Here is a 20643-nt window from a genome sequence, read left to right as displayed (position 1 = left end):
GTACATGATGTAGTGTGCTCCCCCTCTCTGAGCTTTCACCAAAACCCTGGAGCTCAGATAGCATTTTATCCTTTTTCTAACCCACACACACACACACCTGCACACACCCTTTCAGTAAAAGCACGAGAACATCATCCACGGAGCTAAATGAACAGGCAAGCCCAAAAAGTTGGGAAATATAATCAATCCTGCCTCGAGCTGCTAGCTCGCACACATACAGAGTGTGTGTGAGGGTCAAAATGGAAGGTGGAAAGCAGACAGCTGAGGTAGCATAGGGCAGATCAGCAGAAACCTTAATGCGGAAATCCATTTTACGTATATATATATACTGCATAAAGTGTGTCTGTCTGTGTGTGTGTGTCTGAGGTTGCATTCACCTCTGTGTGCGTCACAGATTGCCTGCTTGGCTCTGAGTAGATGAGCTTGTTGAAACACTCCCATACCCAGAGGTAGATCACAGAAGATGTTTGGACATTTAATTGGCACAATTACGCTGATTGACTCATTTTGCTCAGAGTGAGCCACACACTTTGGTACTGAGCCAATTATAGCCACATTGCATTTTGCCTTAAAGGCTCCGAAGCTGCGCATTTGAAGGAAAGAGGGCCTTACAGACGAAGACTGAGAAAAACAGCTGTTGTTAGCTGGCTGCTGTTCAAAAGGTTTCCTTTACGTTAGTCCCAAAATGTATGATGCCTGGCACGGAAACTGCACGTAACTACTGAAAAGAAATCCTTTACTTCAGACTATGTTTTCAAATTCTGGAAATCTGGAAATGAAACGTCCTAACATTTTTTCATGAGATAAACTCGCGATTCTACAGTGACTTTTGTTTAAACAATTGAAGATATGGAAAAAAAAAAACTTGAAAGAGTCGCATTCATCATTTTGCCGAATTGGAGAGTGGAGAAATGCTGATTGCACAGTGGTGGCGAGAGGCTTGTCTGGATAGGGATTTGAGGTCAACAGCAGATCAGAGTCTGGCAATTTACTGCCTGAGAGAAGACTCTTTAATTGACTTGGATGATTTAGCATGCAAACTGCTGCCCGCTGCTGTGCTCCATGAATGCATGTATTGAAGAAGAGGGCTTGTCAGTTGTAGGCTGATATGTATAGTCTACTGTCTATTGTTGCTCTCTCATGGTCTACTTGTGCTAAATGTGAAGTTGTGATCTTCCCGTGTCCTGTCTTGCTGGTAAACCAGCCTCATACTTTTTTACCTTACTTTTATTCATATCTTATATGTCAATAAGCTTGGTTTAAACGTGCCTGGAAAATATCAGTTTCTGAGATTTGATATGTTTAAGGGAAATGAAATGATTTCACAGCACTCACAGCAGCAACAGAAACTATATACTGATCAGCCACAACATTGAAACCTCCTGCCTATAATGCATAGGGGATGTGAGCCCACAAAAACAGTTTGGTCTGATTGGATCATGGACACAAGATTGCCTTTGGGTGTCTGGCAACAGGATGTTGGCACGCGATCCTTTGGGTGCTGTGGGTTGCAGGGTGGGGCCTCTGTGGCTCTGGCCTGTTATGGCACATCCTGCGGATGCTCAATCGGAGTGTGATCCGGGGATTCTGGAGGCCGGGCCATGTTCCTCAAACCCTTCTGGAGCATTTTTGCAGTGTGGCTGGGAGCATTGTCCCAGTGTGTAGCGAGAGGGGGTGGGGTACGTGTGAAAGTAGCATCCACATGACTGCCTGGACCTGAGGTTTCCCAGCAGATAATTTGCATTGCGACCACATGATCAGTGTTATTCACTTCATCTGTCATTGGTTTTAATGTTGTGGCTGACTGGTGTATGCTTTGAGATAAACAGTCGTCACTGCTTTGGGTAATCAGCAGATCAGTTTTTGTTTAAACAATTTCTTCAGCACAAAACATACCCAAATGAAAGCTGTTGACAGTGAGGCCTGAGGAAACAGGACACTGCTGCTGATTAACACACTGTTAACTTTTTTGTACACCACAAACCAAGTTGCAGGAAATACTTTAAAACCACCTAGCTCCAAAAGTGATTTTTCAAAATAACTCAGATTGACCAATCCACTATTTGTATTCACTCAGACTCCAAAAACATTGCAAAAGATGAACACCGGCATCAGCAAAGATCGGTCAGTCAATATCAGTCTGTATAAGGCAGAAGTTAATTGCTTCAAGGACAACAACGTGCTGTGATCTGCAATGCAAAGGGCAGCAAAAAAAAATAGAGAGTATGTTTTAAGAAAATAAAGTATCACAATATTAATACACTTATTTAAAGATTATTTAACCCGGACATAGGACCACACACCAAAGTAGTCTGAACAGAACAAATTACATCTTGGAGACACAGATAAAATGATAAAATGTGGATTATGATATAATACTATACAATCAGGAGCTCATTATTGTTCCCCAAACATATCCAGCAGCGGTGTGCATCGCTGAAAGGAGGCAGAAATCTCTTAACATCTCAAAACGAAGACAAAAGAAACCAAACCATCTGTAAACCGAACACAAAAACCTGCTCAAATAAGGAGAACATTTTAGTACAGGAAGTTTGTTCCTTCTATGCTTCTGATATTACTATAATGTTGATGTACATCTTCTTGTGGGACACTTCTATTAACTTCCTCAATTTAACAAAGCAGCACCTTGGGATCACAATAAAGTAATACCACCAGTGGACAACTTGGCTGCAGTTTGTCTGACCTCAAATTTGCACCTGACATCATGGAGATTCAATTACAATCAACTTGGGGAACACTTTTCACTCTGGCATTTTCATTATCTCATCTATGTAAGGGAAAAGCATTAGAAGCCATACTGAACACTCATAAATCCTACCGTACACACACACCTGCATATATATAGCCATCAAATGGATGGCAAAGCTATTCAACCACCCACTGAACCTTCAAGCAATTCACACCCTCACACTAATGCAGTCCAATAGCAGCCCTTAAGGAACAGTGGATTAGAACGAACAAATGAAATATAAATCAGGATTTCTATTTCTGTGATGCTCTTCTTATGAAAGTCACAAAGTATCACCAAAATGTCAAAGAAGTGCTTAAGGTCTGAAAAAAAAGTGTCTTTTTTTAAGCGTAAAACTGCATAATTATTAGGACGCAACATCCGAGCTCAACACCAAGAGTTAGAATTAACATCTATTTCATAACAAGAAATCAGCTCAAAATCCAACCAGGCTGATAATTAGCGATGTGATATTCACTGCCTTGCTAAGACTCAGCTTAGAAATGAGAGCTCTTGTCCTTTTCCTGAGGCTTTGTGCTCCTTTCTTTGCAGGGGAATAATGTGACATTTCCCCTCTGCCCAGTTTCCCCCTGTTTTCACTCGGATATTTTATAGCGGGCTATAAAAATGAAATGTGGGGGCTGTTAGGGTTCTTTCTTCAGCACCACTCTGGTGCCCTCTCCAATAAATCACCAGCAGAAAAAACGCCAATGATGGGACTAAAAGTCAGTTTGTAATCCTCTACTTCTCTGCTTCACAAAACTTGATATTTGCTTGGAGCTGTGTGTTAAAATTAAGATGTGTGATGATTCCTGGATTCACACTTTCCACCTGGGCACTGGCTTCAATTCTCACCTCTTAACACTACAATTGGCCTAACAGTTAGACATGCCAACATTTCCCTGGCTCTCCTCATTTTACTCCATTTTCTTGCTGGTACTTCTCCTTTTGTCCAAGGATTACCACCTCTTTGTTTTCAAGCCAGAACTGTCGACAAAAATCTAAACCTTAGAGGAGAGACAAACATGGGTAGGTCAGGGAGATGAGAAAGCATCTGAAGGTTAAAGAGGGTTAAAGAAACACTGGAAACAATTTGAATTGCAAGATGCACCACATGCAAATAAGGAGATTTACAATTCAAATTGGGCAACAATGTCCAAGACACTTTCCCACATGGCTGGAAAAATCCATCTCGTGAGCCAGCTTTCTGTGATCAAACAAATCAAGCATTACACATTTTTATGCAGTGGGATAACTCCCTCTTCTGCGGGTATGTTCATAACATTTGCAGTCAACAACATGCACAGACATTCACAAATGCTTGACCTTGTACAGACAAAAATGCCATCCCTCATCTTTCCACAATGAACAGGCCACTTTGCTTCCCATAGCAATGCTGATGGGTGACTCCTTACAAGGAGGGTCTCTGAAAACAGTTGTTGCTACAGCCCTAAGTGACAGAAATCCCTCTGTCGTGAGTGAAGCAAAGCTACGTGCTATCAATGAGTTGGAACGTCTGCTTACTGCTTCAGGGGCCAAGAAAACAGCCAAATCCCAAAAATGAAGATGTCCATTTTGAATGGTGTGTTGGACATAATACGCTTCTAATACGCAGGAAAGCTTTTCTCCATCCTCTGCATGTATCCTGCTCATAAATCTCCCGAATTCCCATCCAGCTGAAGTAAAAACAAATCTGTCCAGTGCCACTTGAAAGCATTGTTCCGTTATGAGTTTACAACCATGACATAGAGAGGCTTTCAGAGGCTTTGGGCCCGGGAGGAGGAGGAGGAAGGGGTGTTCTGTTTCTTATGGCCGGGCGATCCGGGCCAAGCCACTGTTCTGGACGTCTCTGCGAATTTGAACTGACTCACGAATGAGTGTGGCTCCCTGAAAATACACAAGTTTGACAGTTGTGCATGCAATACTGACAGTTGTACTTGGAGTGTGACTGACGGAGAGAAAGGGCTTGCTAGACACCCAAAGCCACTGTGTCCCTTCACATTCCAGGGATGAGGAATAGAGATTTGCTTACACAAACTCTTCAGGCGTATTTGCGTCCTTGCGGTGACAGGGCTAAACGTTCTCCTCTGGTACTACATATAAAATATTCAGAGGCAAATGTCTTAGCTGGTCCCTGGTGTTTAAACCCTTTGCAAGACAACAACAACATGACTCTAAATTCTTCACAAAGTCAAGTGCTTTGTCCACGAAGTTCAAAGCTCCGTCAAACAGCAGTATTGAAAAGAAACTTTTTAAGGCGCTACTAATCAATAACAAATGATCATCATCATAAACAAAAACAAGATAAGTGCTTATATAATTGGTAGGCTTAGACTGTGAGCCACAGCTTAGGACTTTGTGGTAAATCTGATGGATCTGAAACACAAAAGAAGATTGCTTTACAACAAACAGCATGAGGGAAAAATTTGTTATTCTTCCAGGCAACCGCCAGAAAAGCTTGCTCAAAAGGCTGTGTGTGGAAACGAGTGAAGCTTGCAGAGAAATGCCTAAATGAACTTTTACCCTTAGCTCTACATCTAGACGCTGAAATCCTTGTCAACAAAAGATCAGAAACTGCATTTGTGAAATCAGGCCTTATTTATTAATCACTTAAATCAATTTATGGATGCACAGGTCACTTTGAGGTGAGTGTGACCTCTGAGGGAAGTGAGCCCATCCTGGATTTAGAGTAACAAAGGTATAAAAAGAAAAAAGGTTGAACAGAAACAGTTTTGGAGCAGTGGTTCCCGGCTAGGAAATTACTGGTCATGAGCTTCGGTTTTGTAAGGATGAAACAAACAGAATACAACGTGTTCATTAGTGGTTTTTGCTACCTTTGCTCAAAGGCAGGCCACTTGTTTCCACCTGTTACCAGTCTTTGTGTTAAGCCCAGTTAGCAAGCTGACAGCTGCTGGCGGCAGCTTCATATTTTGTGATGAAAACAACAATGCCACTCTCTTCTAACTAAATACTTCTATTGAAAATGCGAAATCTGAGAGCTTGTGAGCAAAGAGATAAGAAAGAAGACAAATTCGACTGTGCACATCCCTTTCCTTCAGGCTTTTTAGTCACATTTGTATCTTGTGATGTACTGGAGTTTAAGTTCTTAATTCTATGCATTAACAGATCGCAGTGTTTTATTTCAGCTGTGTGGATGGTGGCAAACATCTCATTAATCTTGTAAAAATGTACTTTTTAACTTTTTCTTGTTATCCACAGTGTGAATTAGCATGGCATTTGCTCAGTGCTCTGCTGAGCTGAACACAGATACTGTTCTGGATTGTGTCACGAACGAAGCTTTTATGTTGTGAAACTGCGTGCATGTATAGCAGATGACTAACTTACTGTAAAAGCTATATAAACTTCAAATTTGAGGTAAAGTCAACCAACTTTTTGAGGGATTTTTCATTGGGTCTGATTCTGCAGTTTTTATGTCCCAGTGACCACTGAAATTAAAGTTATGGCTCCATGGTTCTGTGGAAAGTAAAATATTCACCTGCAGTAGTTATGGCTGCCCAGACCTCCTTCTCCATTCGGGTATTTGAGGGTGTTGTAAGGGTGCTGGAAGGTCTCATTCCAGAAAAGGCAAGGTTTACCCCCATGCAGGCTGGTCTGGTTCTGGAAGCCCCTGTAGTCTTCTCCGTTGGCAGTGTAACACTCTGTAAAAAGAGAGAGAGAGAACGTGAACTACGATTATAAAGCAGCCTCTAATGTTTGCAGTAAGGAATTAGCCATGTATTAAACTGAAAATCAAACACTTGGAGAAAGCTTTTAAACAGGCGCGTAAAACTCAGCCGCACATGTGTCCTGCTTTATTGAGAATCTGGACTGTGAAATTTACTTGTGCAATTAAATTTTTTAATGTCTTTGGAATGATTATAGACGAAAAGTTTGGAATAATTATATTCTTTGCCCAGGCTCCATACATTTTAAACTCTGACCAAAAAAATGTTAAAGCAAGATCAATGACAACACTGTTTCAATTAATGCAAACACACGAGCATAAAGAAAAGAAAAGACCCTGCAGATATGTAGCAAAAGCAAATATGGATTGAATTTTGAGGAAGTGTATAACAACCATCTGGCTAAGCGCAAGAAAAAAAGAGAAAGCCGGGTTCCCAAGGCAAACAATGGCTGGTTCAGAGCTTTTCTTCGCTGAAAAGGGAATTCTAATAAACAACGGCTGATGGAACGATGATGAGCTATCACCGCTCATCACAGTAAGCCTCGGGGGGGATCCTGTCAAGAGAGCTTTAACAGCTACAACTGAATTCCTCTTTTGATTGCATTACAATGGAAAATATTAATTTATTGTGTGACTGTTTTGATTACAGATGACGTAAATGCTCGTAACTTGAATGGCTGATAGATCAGGAAACCCGTTTTCTTTAATATGTGGGGATCAAAACAGGCTTCCCAGTGTACAGGTATGGCATTCATTTTTGTGTAAACAGAAGGTGCAAAAGATGCTGCAAGAGCAACAAGTTGACATTTCCACAAAGAAGAAGAGCACACATAAATATCACAACAGTTTTACTTCTTGCCTGTCAGTCAAACATTAATGAGGAGCAAACAATACTTTGTTGTTTGGCTCGTCTCCATGGGGTCTTGTTGCTATGTATGTGGTTCGCCAATGACCGGCCCCTTTTATCAAGCTAAGCTGTCTGGGCTGAGTATGACCTAATGCACTGCAATATGACAGTCATTATACCCCTTGGAGAGCCAGCTGTGCTCCAAGGCTCTTTCATATTCTCTTTTCAATCCAAAGTTTCCCAACTTCCTCTCTGGTGTGTTGTCATCTGTTCTGCTCTCTCGCTATCGTCTACTCGCTTCTTCTCTGCCGTTGCTTTTCTGTCGTTCTCTTTCAACTGACACAGATAAGCATTTCTTTGGGGATGCTTTACCCTCACAGACTTTAAACGTTACTTCTGTGGTCAGTTGCCAGGTCCGTTCTTTGCTGGTTCTCTGAGCTAGTCGCACAGATAAGGAGAGCTGAGCAGCACTGATAAAAAGTTATTTTCTGTGGTAGATCAATGAACTTCCAAGTTAACCCTCTGCGTGTTATTGGTACACGTGAAGCGGTAAATAAATGTACGATTAAGTTACTTACACTAAAACTAAGTGTCGTTAAAGTTTCATATCTTTTATAATTAGCTTCCCATACTCTGCAGCATGCTGTGCGATATTTACAGCAGTTAGTTTGCACGCAAACATGCATTCCAGCTTCTTGCATCCACCACAAAATAGTGCTAACACTTAATTTAGAGTAAATCAGCGTCCCGACTGCTCTCAGTGCGTCAGCCAAAGTTGATTTTAATTAAAGTTGTTTCGGCTGTGTTGTTCAGTCAAGCTTATCAGCTATTCATCGTCTGGCTGACAGCAGTTCAACAGCAGCAAGGAGCTGCAGGGTGTCAGGTTCCTGCAATTATGATGCCACTCTATTGTCTGTAAATGGCTCCCTTCTCTCTTAGCAAATTAATACTGTCTTGGCATGCAAGGATATCAACCAGCAGATCGTAAATCCACCTGAGAGCGGCTGAGGCAGAACACGACTCCATAAAATTGGAAAAACAGCTTAATGGTGTTTCAGTGGGGGTCATGCACTTGCCAACCTTACATAGGGGAGCTATGAGATGAGTGGAGGAAACAAGTTATCATCAGGCTGACATCCAGAGGACAGACGAGGCATATTAAATAATGCTCACTTCTCAGGCCTCAAAAGATGCACCTGCAAACAGATGCAGAGTTTATAAGTACTTCTGGCGGGGGGGTCTTTTTCTCAGGATCAATGCTGGCTGCTCTGCTTCAACACTTATCTTGGTAATTATTCTTAATGTAACGTATCCTCATTTGGTAAAATGGGACTCATATGATGATTTTATGTTGTATTTACAATCTTTTGGATGTTGGCAGTCATAGCAACAAAAAGACAGGGAAACACTACTTCTGAGACTTTGGCAGCAGGACGAGAGCAATTATGAGTCACTGCTCCCCAAAAGCAATCATGGCTGTTACTCCACAAGTCAAAGAGGATAACATCAGGAGGGACAGGGCAACTGACTGCATCCCAAATGAGCTCACGTCCTTCAAATATCTTCTCCTCAAACAGAGTGAGCATTAAACTGACCGAACTTGGCTGCATGCAGAGCTGCTCAATGCACTGTATCAAAAAGAAAGAGCCAAATGACTTTGCAAATGTCTTCCATCTCTCTCTCTTCTCCTCCTTCAGGAAACTTTCCTCTTGAGTTTCAGGATGAAGCATTGCTTGTCTGCACATGGTCCGCTTGGAATGGGTTGCCGCTGGCAAACATCCCGCACCGCTGTGGCCAAGTTAGCTTTCCAGGATGAGAGGGTAAATATGGCAGCGTTTTGCCACTGTTACAGAGATGGGGGTGGGAGGGTAGGGGGTTGATCCATGTGGTTTTGAGGCATCATTTGCTTGTGGTGGGAATGGGAAGTAACAGATCTGCAAGGACTCTGATATAAGTGAGGCCATCGTAAAGATGAATGGCCCATTTAAAAGCCCTGCGGATGCCCACACATCTATCACACTAAAAAGAAAAGGCCAATTTTGCATTGGAACGGCGTAAGTATGGACCCTTTATCCTTGTCCTCCAGAAAAGGAAGAGCTCATCCACTGATTGGCTCTTCGCCACTTCAGGCCCACTCCCCTCCAAACACACCCAGCCCTTTCCTCACACCCTCTTACTTGTCACCAAGCAACTGTTGCGCTCTCGTCACAAGGCCCCGGGCTTTCTTGTGGTTTCATCATAGACTGTGATGGGAAACAGAACCACCACCGCATAAAAGCGAGAGAAAATGGGGAAAAAACTCCAATAAAATACATGCAGATCTACAAATAGAAAAAGTCCGGGAAAGAGAAGAGGAGGACTCGCCCTTGACCAAGCCCTGTGCTCACAAAATACAGCACCACCCCAGCAACGAGGCAAAAAAAAAAAAAAGACACAAACTGGAGAAAATCACTGAGAGAGAGAACTAATCGCCCTGTTATTATATTTGCTGGGATTTGAGGCTAATGCTTTCCACATTGCAACTCGAAATCCACTTGATGCTCCAAAAAAGATGGGTGAGGAAAAGCGACAAAAACAGTATGGGGCTGTGGTCGTGTGATCTCAAGAACACAAACAAACAAATAGTTTCTCTGAAACATGTTGCCCGGTCACACGAGAGCACTTATTTGTTGTGTTTGCTAGGAGGGATGAAAAGCAGCGATAATTACAGACAACTGCTTCCTCACAGAGGGTTGACATAAAGAGCTTCCTTCCATCTTTATTACATGCTTTGGACTCAGGGGACAGCAAAACAGGCTTACTGCGTGAGCAACATTTCCCCTATAACAACATTACACAAAATGAGTTTATGATAGAAGTAAGCATGTACAGTATTACGGACTAAAACCAATTTGTTCAGGCACTAACAAAGCTCAAAAACTGGAGGCAGCCCGCAGAATGTGTGCAATGTTTCAAAGTTTTGTTTCAAAGTCTACAAACAAAGATGACAGAAATGACACATGATTAATACAGTGCATTGCACTGGTTGCCATTAATGTTGGCCAAACTGGGCCAGATGTGTGGGGTTACAGGGTTCTTTTCAGAGGCGACACAGCTGGTGGTAACACAAGTGTGGTTCCCCTTTTGTACAACAGCATCCTCAATCCACATGTAAATTTCAGAAGATCACAGAAAGGCAAATTGACAGTCGCACGTTTAGTACGGCTGCTTTAATGAAGTTAGAAGATGCTTCGGAGAAGTCAGTGACTTCTAAGAGGAGGCAGCTCAGCGGTTAATGGACCACACCTCACCTCCTTGCTTGAGAGGTTTTTCTTTTAAAAGCACCCTCATGCAAGGGTCAATGCAAGTGCAAAGAAAAAAGCAAAGCGATGAGAACAGATGCCTCTAAGTAGGTAAATCTGCAGACAATGACTTCTAAATGGTTATTTACAGTCCCCCTTTTCATTCCTTGCTTTTGTCATAGGTTGTAGCCTCAGATAACCAGGTCATAAACCAAAAGCTCATTCACTCCTAAAATAGCCTCCACCACCACTTTTCCTGCAAAAAAAACGCCACTGCACCACCCCCCGTGTTCACTACCACAGTAGCCACAGGACTCCCTGCCAAAGTTTCTGGGTAGCACCTATAAAACGCAGCCCCATCTCATTTTTGTGCAGCCCCTATTATTTAGTTCTGTAATGGAAAGAGTGTAATCTGCTGGTGGGTTGGGTGCTCTGCCAAAATCCCCTTTGTTTGAAGTTGCTTGAGGCAAAAAAAAAGGAAAGCATACAAGTATTTTATTTTTACCCCAATCTACTCAAAGGCCCCCTAACTTAGTGTTGTCTAAAGCAATTTTGAAAAAAATCAATCAACAAAATTAGTGAAGAAGATAATGCATCCGTCTTTTCAGGGTTTCCTGTAGAGGCCAAATTAATATCTGATAAAATACAGCACAGACTGACGAGGTTAGCTTTGGCTCTGGAAATGAACAAGGATGGAACTATGTGGGACGATTTTGAGTTTCACTTGGCAGACGTTCAGGGAGTGACGGATGGGCTACAAACTCTGTCAGTGACGTAAAGGACATTTAGAGTCTCACTGAAACCCTTGAGGGAAGTTGCTAGCAAAATACTGAGATCAGGGGCCTGTCAACTAGGCTGACATGAGGGTGGATAGGGTGTTTTATTCAATTACCTCCCCCAGGGACTTCCTTACCATTTCCTCTAATCACAGTCAACATGTGCCAAAAGAAAAAAAAAAGAGTCAGTATTTCTAAACAATAAAAACGTACTTACTCTAACACTGCCTTTGATTCTTCAATACTTTGTCTTTAGTTTAGTTCCCTTTCCATATGATGAGAAAACAGAGGTTACAGGGTTAAACAAACAGAAGGTGAAATCTCCTGCATACTCAACACATGCCACTGAACCTGCTCTAAACCAGCTCCAGACATCACAGTAAACATGACTTTTGCAGTCAGAAGAAAGCAGGCACTTTAAGTGAGGACATAGAGGAAGCAGAGATAGAGATGCTGAGCTTTCCAAGGTGCACAATTAGGCCGTCTGGGATCGATCCATCTTAAATTAAACAAAACTGCAAATTAGAGCAGAGCACTGAGACGGCAGGAAGGATTGTGAAAGACAGAGCGATGGCAAGGGAAGCAAAATTAAGCAGAAAAGAAAGAAGAGAGAAAAACAGACAGGCAAACACAGAGTAAATCAGGGTGGGACAAAGACCGCTTTTATGATACCACAGATAGTTAACCCAGGCTCTAATTTTCTTCTTCTTCTCCACTGCACCAGTGAAGTGAACACTTGGTTTATTTTGCACTTCCCCGTGTTATAGACAGGGCTGACAAAGCCCAGGCTTGTAAAATTAACAGCAAACACACAGCCCAGTGCCAGGGGTCTGAGTTTCAAGGTACAAATCTCATTCCAGAACAGCTCTGTGGTGCAGCTGCGTGCTGGAGCCCTTTACCAGCAAACAAACAACTGATGCAGGGCTTAAGGGAGAGAAAATATGTCCCTCTAATGCGTGCCTTCGATGAAGAAAAACACACGACCCATATGGGTTCCTCGTTGCAGGCAGCCTTTGATAACCAGAGGATCTAAGGCTCGTGATTCAAGTCATGATGGCTCACTGTTGCTAATGGCCATGTTTGACTCACATGGGGGTATTTTAAGCTCCCTCTCTTCTTTTTGTTTTGCCTGTAAATGGATGGTAAAATGATCTCCCAGTCAACTTGTACTGTCAGATGCTCAGATAAACATATGCAGTGACAAAACATGCATCTGAGCTCCTACCCACATCAATTCCAGTCCCCCCCCCCCCCCCCCCCCCATACCCCTACTTTCACCCCACATGCACTTACATAAGAATGAAAGGGAGCAATTTTCATCAGTCGAGCAGCCGCAGTATTTTAAGATGGATCCGATGTGGAGGGAAGGAAGGACGAACACACACTTGCACACACACATGCACACAGGCTCCTTTGTTCCTTCAGTGGTAGGGCCAGTGTCATTGTGGCGATGCCATTCTCACCCACTCATCGCTGTACTGTAGATATCGCCCACTGAGGGTGTGCATGTGTGTGTGTGAGCTAACATGTTTGCATGTTTGAGTGCACGTCTGTCAATTCCCTAACGCCTCTGCTCACAATAGACCGATCTTTCAAAGGCAGTAATCAGTTTGCAGTAACACTGTGTAAGCTTTGCGGCCAGCGGGGCTTCAGCTCATTAAAGAGCCAGTCTACCTCGAATTCAAGTCCTCTGGCCTTAGTGGAGCCAGTCTACCTCGAATTCAAGTCCTCTGGCCTTAGTGCTGACCATCTACTGCTATGGCACTTGATTAGTTGCGCTTAAAAAAAAGAGCATGATCTCTTTCCAGAATTTATGACGCAGTAGCACAAAAGCCGCAAACCATGAAATCCTTATATATATCCTAAATAATTAGGCCCTATCTTATCTTAATGGATTCATAGTGCCATATCACCCCAACAGAGCACTTTGCTATCAGACTGCGGGGTTACTTGTGGTTCCTAGAGAATTTAAAAGTAGAATGGGAGGCAGACTCTTCAACTTTCAGGTCCCTCTTCTGCACAGAACCAGTTTTCAGTTTGGGATTCTGGAGACTACTTTTAAAATTAAGCTTAAAAATGTATATTTTGATAAAGCTCATAGCTCCTAGGTCTAGATCACGTGGCCCTGAATCCTCCCTTAGTTACGTTGCTTCCCATGATGCACCATGATACACCACTTTGTATTTAATCATTAGTTATTATTATTAATCTCTGGCTTTCTTCTACAGTGTCTTTCTTCCTGTTAAAGGGAGTTTTTCCTTCCCAGCGTCACCAAGTGCCTGCTCTTAGGGGGTCTTGCGTTGTAGGGTCTTTACCTTACAATATAAAGCACCTTAGGGTAACTACATTTGGATTTAAACTAATTGAACTGAACTGCTAATCTGATCTAATCTGGGGTATCGTTCACCTACACATGGCAGACTAAGGCATCCCCCTTGGTTAAGATGTACTGTTAGCTGATTCCATGCTTCTTTTATCTGGATAATATAGACAAGAGAAAGAAAACAGTTCCTGTAGAAATTTTCTCAAAACAAGGTTTGTGGATTTCTTTAAATAACTGGGGCGTGATTTGTGCAAAGAGATACTGCTGCTAAATTTTTTATAGGTATTTTTTTAGCTCCAAAAAGCAAGTACCATCTGTTTTTATATTTTATTCAACAGAAAGCAGAGACCTCTACATATATATAACATATAATTATAACTTTAAAACACCAAAACAATCTAGTTTAATAAAGAGCACAAAGAGACAGAAAATATATAAGTATGATCTGGGGATACCTTTTGCACTGTGAGGTATGCCACCTTAAGATAACGTGAAAGCCAGACGACTACACCTGAAAGAAAGGTGAACCATGAAGGAATATGGGAAGGGTTGCCTCTAAACACACCTGTTTTCGATCGTCCTGTTTGTGCTCAGGTTACCTGGTATCTGAGGAATGTAAATTATATGTGGTTTTTGTTTGAGCTGAGGTTCTGTCAGAGCTGTTGCAGGGATTTGTGTGCAGCCATTAGTGATCCCCCAACACACACACTCTCAGAGGTCCTGTGTGATTACAGGGTCCAGAGAAGACGAGGTCAGACTCGGATAAATAAATGTCTCAGGTTCAGGGAGAGGGATCAATGTGACAGGGCCTGCTAATGCAAAAACCCAAAAACACCAAATGGAAAAAAATAACTGCGAAACCAGATCAAAAACACAGCCCATTTTCCTGTTTATCCTTAACAGACATCATTATTAAAAAAGAATGTTTATTTTCTCGTTGAGCGAATCGGGACGTAAAGCGAGAGGAAGCTGGATCCCCTTATGTTTTGAAGAACTTTTTTAGGACAGTATCCAGCTTTCTTCTGGCAGAACACTTACTTGTTTCTGCTTTGAAGAGAGTTTATAGATTTCTGCTCTACTGTTTTGATTGGTCATTTCCTGTTGTGGAACATTTTTGTTGCCAGCAGTCATACATGACACAAAAATTTAATTTGGGGACTGTAGAAATCGATGCCAGTAAGTAGGGAGGGATATTCCATATCTGTTTCAGATAGAGCTAACAGACCAGAGTAGCTAAACAGGTGGTTATTGTCTCTATTTTTTCCAGTAGTTTTATATTATTATATAGTATTATTACATAATATCTGAAACAAGCCTTTTCTTCTTGCCAATAAAATACTTTATAAGCTAAGGACATTTGTCACATCTGAATATCTGGGTCAATTACTCAATGTTTACTGTGCTTTGTTTCTTTTATTTATTTTCTATATAATTATTCTTAAAGTAACAGATTAGTCAGAAAAATCCCTAAATTCCAAGAAACATTTGCTAACTCCAAGTCCTGCTTTGATATGAAACCAAAAAAAACCTCCTGAAAAGAAAATAGTTCTCATATTGAAGAAGCTGCAATTATAGACACAATGTTTTTGTTTTAAAGCTTACCCAAATGGATAATGAGCTGTCGAAATGCTTCATTTTATTGCTCTGAAAAGTAGAAAACAAAATATGTTGTCTGCCACTTAGTGTAGATATTCGGTAAGTGTGGCCTCCAGAAATGGAACAACATGGTTACTGGAAATGGGGCTTAAGTTAATCTAGTGTTTGAGTGAAGCTTAGGACCACATGTTGTCATTATATGTAGCTAAAACAGACAAAAACAGGATTTTGTTCGTGCTTTGGAAACTGCGGACAACAAGAAGCGTACTCGAGGATGCCAGCGTGGACAAAATGGACACAATCTATACTGAATACTGAGGTTTGGGCAACTTTTACTTCTTGTTTACACTGGTGGATTAACAGACTCCATGTGTGGAGCGCAAACATGCACCCATCTGTATTCAATGAATCTCCAACATGCTCATTTGCAGAGTGGTAAACACATATGAATAAAGGCCTCAGCGTGTTTGTTTTTTCTATCTTTCTAAACTACAGATGGAGGAACTGGACGTTTCCTTCAACATTCTTCGTCATGTTTAGATTTTTTACACTTTAAATGTGTTTACAATGAAGAGAACATCTTCATCTTCAGCCTACTCAGGACATTTTGCGCTAATCCCTTGCTACACTGGTGCAAATACTGCCTGTTTTAGGCCTCAGAACAATGACCTCGCCAAAGGACACCTTTATTTGAGCTGACTTTTGATTTTGCTTGACTTGTTTAAATTTTTCTCGTGTAATTATCTTGCCTGTATGACCAGGTCGGAGAATTAATAAAGCACATTTCCACCGCATGAAATCACAAAACGCTGTCAGACCGCAATTGAGTGCACTTAGAAGGACACAATAACAAGAGCACAATGGACTGCTACAGTGGGGACCGCAATGTTCAACATAAGCCCCCTTTTAACTAGCCACGTCTCCAGTTCCTGATCTTGACTGTGAAAGCGATCTTTTTCATTGTGGTTGGTGCGGCTGTGGGAAGAGCAGGAGTACTGGGAACCAGATGGCTCTGGTAACAGACAGGGGGTATCCCACCGGCCTCACTAAGAAGGGGATCCATTACGTAGGATCTATTGAGGGCCAGTGGATTTTGTTTCATGGCATTGGCCAAGTGTGACCACTCCTCGGTCGGTGTGGGTCGTGGGCTGGTGCCACGTAGGCTACTGCAGACCCAGCCCGTTTTGTGTTCACCTCTGAGAGCTGTATTCACCTTTGCTGCAGGACAGACAACTATATCGGGGCCTCCTGGCGACTTGAGTTACATCCCTTTTGACTCGAAGCCTCTTTGAAAGGCAGTGCAATGGGATATGATCGGCTCCACGGCTTGAGGGACAATGGTGGTTTGTGAAAACGGTGGACAGAGATGTTCCTCTGCACTTTTAAAGTGAAGTCCTTGAACTTTTGAAGCTCAGGTAACCTACGGTGAACAAGAAGAACCCTAACCTTATAATATGTCTTGGAGTAAAACGCCATTTTTTGTAGAGAGTGTAAATAATTTTTATGTCTGTTTGTTAGAGTGTATATATTAAAGACTTTAGAATGCAAAAAATCTCACATTCTCAAAGCATTGAGTTGGGACTACTTTTCATGGGGTTATCTAATATCAGAGCTTTACGGCTTGTGTTAATTTATTTCCATATTCCTAAAAAGACCACACGTTTCATGTTTCCCAGCTTCTGTTCTGCACTCTCAGATTCCCTGTCATGGCTTCTTAGCTCTGTCCACTGCTGGCTTTGTTCCTTTGTTTTCAGTCTGCTTAGCTATGCTTGCTCCCTTCACTTGTCCAAATGTTTGCTCTGTCCACTTAGCCATGTCCACTTGCTCGGCCTTGTCAAATCGTCACTTGCTGTGGGCGTTTCCTGCAAAGGGAAGAAAGGTGAAAATTTGCCTCTTCGGCCACAAACTACTGCAGCTGGACACAAACCAGACCCCGAGGCTCAGCAGCAAAATTACGCTCTATTTATTTAAAGTGGTTTCCATTACTCTACCGCAGTAGAACACAGACCTCAGTGGCCCTGGCCCAACCATAACTACAGTATAAAAAGAACTAAAGTTCGCCGGACAGGTCATGTCTCACACAGTAGCAATTCAATATCCTCCCGTTATGTTCTTGGTTACGCTTCTCAAAACTCCAAACTGCATGTGACACCACAAAAATACATGGTTGCTTTGAAACTCAGCCTGTGGAGATTTTTTGAAAAAAAACACCCAGCCTATCACTAGAAAGACGTTTGGAACACGTTTGATTCAAAGAAAGAAAAACAGCTAATTTACCTTAATCATACTATGTCAGAGTCATACTAGTTGAAAAAGACAAATACTGAGACAGGAAGCTGGTTTGTATGGTTCTGGGCCACGACCAAAATAAATCAAACCAAAGGCTAATAGTTTTTATCCCCGGTTCTCCTTGAAATGTGGAAACAATACATCAGCCAATGAAAGCTGTTAGATGATAGCAAAGCTGCACTTCTATTCTATCAACACAGCCAGAGCTGATAACGCTCGCTTCACGTCATTATAATATAAATCCAGCTTTGTGGCAAAAAGTTATATTTTGTGTAATGTTTTCATGCATCAGCCACTTCATCCCCGGGGCCTTAAACCTCCTTTAAAATCCCATTCTCTGTGAATTAAACTGAGCTTTGATAATGAAAACAATTGTTTGTTTGAGAGTTAATAGAATTCATAGAACATAAGGCTCTATAGTATTTCATTACTGTTTTCTGAGTATTTGATTTACCCTCTTGCCCTGGAGTGTGTTCCAGCTGATGGGCTCTGACTGCAGCAGAGAGCACCAGCAAAGCTGAGGGAGAATGTCACTCTGCATTGACTGGAGTGGGCCTCCTCATGCATACGCAAATGTCAAGGCGCACGAAGCGGCCAGGCAACACGGCTCATGCATAATAGCATTAAAATGGGAGGAGACGTGAATCAGTTGCAAGAGACGAAGAAAGACAACTTGGAGAACAATCCAGACACTTTGAGACGGAAGGGAGTTATGAAAGAATAAGGTAGCACTTTTCACAGTCCAAAACCAACATGTCACAGCCATTCAGCAAAATACTCTGACTGGTCTCAACTGACCTTTGAGCAACAAAACCTCACAAACCAGTACTCTGACCACATGAGTGCACTCTCCCACCTAAACATTGTTTATCTCTTTAAAGCCTGACAGTTGTGTACAACCAGCAGCAGCTTGACAGCTTAATTCCATGTTGTCTCACAGGACCGCCTCCGTGGATCAGGGACTGGGGTGACACACTCAACCTCTCAGCACTTTGTTTGGGGACAGTTTGTAATTAATATGACTGCTGCATCTGTCACGCCTTGTCACCTGTGGGGGGAGGGGGTTATCCATGTACTTCCCTTGCCATCATAAATCCTGAAGCTGGAACAGGTCTGGGTGTTTTGCATGATGGGTCACCCGGCCAACCGCCAGAGCAGGTGGTGATTTGCACAGGGTGCAGGAGAAATGAAAGAGCTTCACTCAGCAGAAGCTTAATAAGAGAAGTGCAGTGACTGAGGAACGACACACACTGAGGTGCTTCGATCAAAGGAATGTAAGCCTTTGAACACGACAGGACGAGAATCAGAGTGGCACGATAATAAGCATGATTGTGTTTATAATAACCGGGTCTGTTTCTTCTCTGTTTCTCTCTCTTAGTGCTTATGGTTTTACAGGCGATCCAGTCCCTTGGCACTGGAGAACAAGGGTATCACCCACAACTTGACCTTCGCAGGGCACCACCCAGAGGTCAACAGGAACTCCATCAGCAGCAACTTGTCACAGAAGCACACATTTGCAACATGTTCCAAACTATGAGTCAGATTCACCTTAGTTTTTGCCAAGTAAATGAAGGAATTCTTCAAAATTTTGACCTGTCTTCACAAGTCAAGACAGGCTGAGTATGTGTGTGCTAAGAAGTGCAAACTCAGACTTTCTGGGCTCTATGTGTGGCTTCAAAGTAAATGTGAATTCTTCTTTCTTCTCATCTAGCGTCACCAGAGAGCTGGTGTAAATATTTATTTCGATCTACCTCACGGTTAAAATTTACAACAAATCCTGCAACTAGTTATTTGGTCCGTCTGAAAAAAACTCCCAAAAAACAAAGGAGGCGTTATCAAAAACACCCAACATTCAAGTGACATTGAGGCAGCTGTGGTTCAGGTGGTAGAGCAGGTCGTCCACTGGTGGATCAATCCCTGATTCCCCCAGTTTGCATGCCAAAGTATCCTTGGGCAAGATACCAAAGCCTGAATTGCCCTTGAGGCATCCTTCAAAGTGCATCAGTGTTTGTGTGAATCTTAGAAAACACTTTAAAAACGTCCTGCTTGAATGCTATATAAGTAAAAGACTCTTTTGTATATCTTCTATGACCATTTTTTTTTGTTTTACTTTTAATTCTTGTTTGCTTTGGTTCAGGCAGTATAGCTACGCCATGTTTAAGATAAGATCATGACTTGCGTTGATGCTAATCATCAAATCGCTAATATGAATTAATTTGTGCGATTCCAAATTGTGTTGAACAATAACACAAGGTAGAAAGCTCAATTTTCTGGGTTATGAAGATCGACAACACCAGTGTACCTTTTATGTGTACATATGACTGTTTGATCAGTTAAAATTAAAATGTAAGAATAAATTATAAAAACAGCTTGAAACAAAATGATTTTTTGGGACAGTCTGAAAATGCATAAAACTATTTAGTGATTTTTTTTAATTTTAGTTGTATTAAACATTACACGTGAAGGGAGCAACTAATTTTACATTTTTTAGAAAACAATAATTGTATGCATAATGTGTTGTAAGCTAACATGTTACCACTCATAACTTGCTAAATAAGCTAGCCTGCTTGTTTTTCACGAACACATTCTGCAGGACGTGGACTTTGATCACCTGTTGGTTAATTCAGTGGCTGCAAAGTGTCCTTGTTCTGATTGCATAATCTGGGTACGTCCACTTGCCAATAATTCAAAATACCTGAACATGTTCTGTTGGCTAAAAAATAGTTCCAAAGTGAACAATGTACAGACATCAGAGATGTAGCCCGGCGATCTTCTGGGTATGCTTCTTGGACATTACTTGGATGCCAATATTGGATTTTCTAGCAAGAGAAGGTTTGTGTTTAAGAGTTGCCTTTCATTGTCATTTTAGCTGCTAGAAAAACAGAAAGCAAAACATTTTCTGTCAAGAGAAAACTGAAAAAGTATATGCATTAACAAGGTGATTTAAACTCCTGACCTCTCCATCTGAAGTCTCTTTCTTATGCTACTGAACTGGACACTGAGCTGATCATGGCAAAGACTTACAAAGCTCATATTGGAGGGCTGAGAGGTCATTGCTCTGACAATTCAGAGATGCAAAACACAGATAGATAGATTA

The 20643-nt window shown here is 41.8% G+C and overlaps 1 protein-coding gene across 3 annotated transcripts in view; it reads right to left on the bottom strand.

The window, feature by feature from the left end:
• Positions 1–20643, bottom strand: part of kremen1 (kringle containing transmembrane protein 1) — a 63959-nt gene that overhangs the window by 33219 nt on the left and 10097 nt on the right. For all 3 annotated transcript variants that reach the window (XM_014335692.2, XM_005928895.3, XM_005928896.3), the window contains exon 2: positions 6246–6408. In XM_014335692.2, the coding sequence (XP_014191178.1) occupies positions 6246–6408 (163 nt within the window). The remainder of the gene's footprint in view (positions 1–6245; positions 6409–20643) is intronic.

Source organism: Haplochromis burtoni, unplaced genomic scaffold (genome assembly GCF_018398535.1).
Source record: "Haplochromis burtoni strain Fernald_Lab_line unplaced genomic scaffold, NCSU_Asbu1 Contig_111, whole genome shotgun sequence".
Taxonomy (NCBI): domain Eukaryota; kingdom Metazoa; phylum Chordata; class Actinopteri; order Cichliformes; family Cichlidae; genus Haplochromis; species Haplochromis burtoni.
This window is presented reverse-complemented; position numbering and strand designations above follow the sequence as displayed.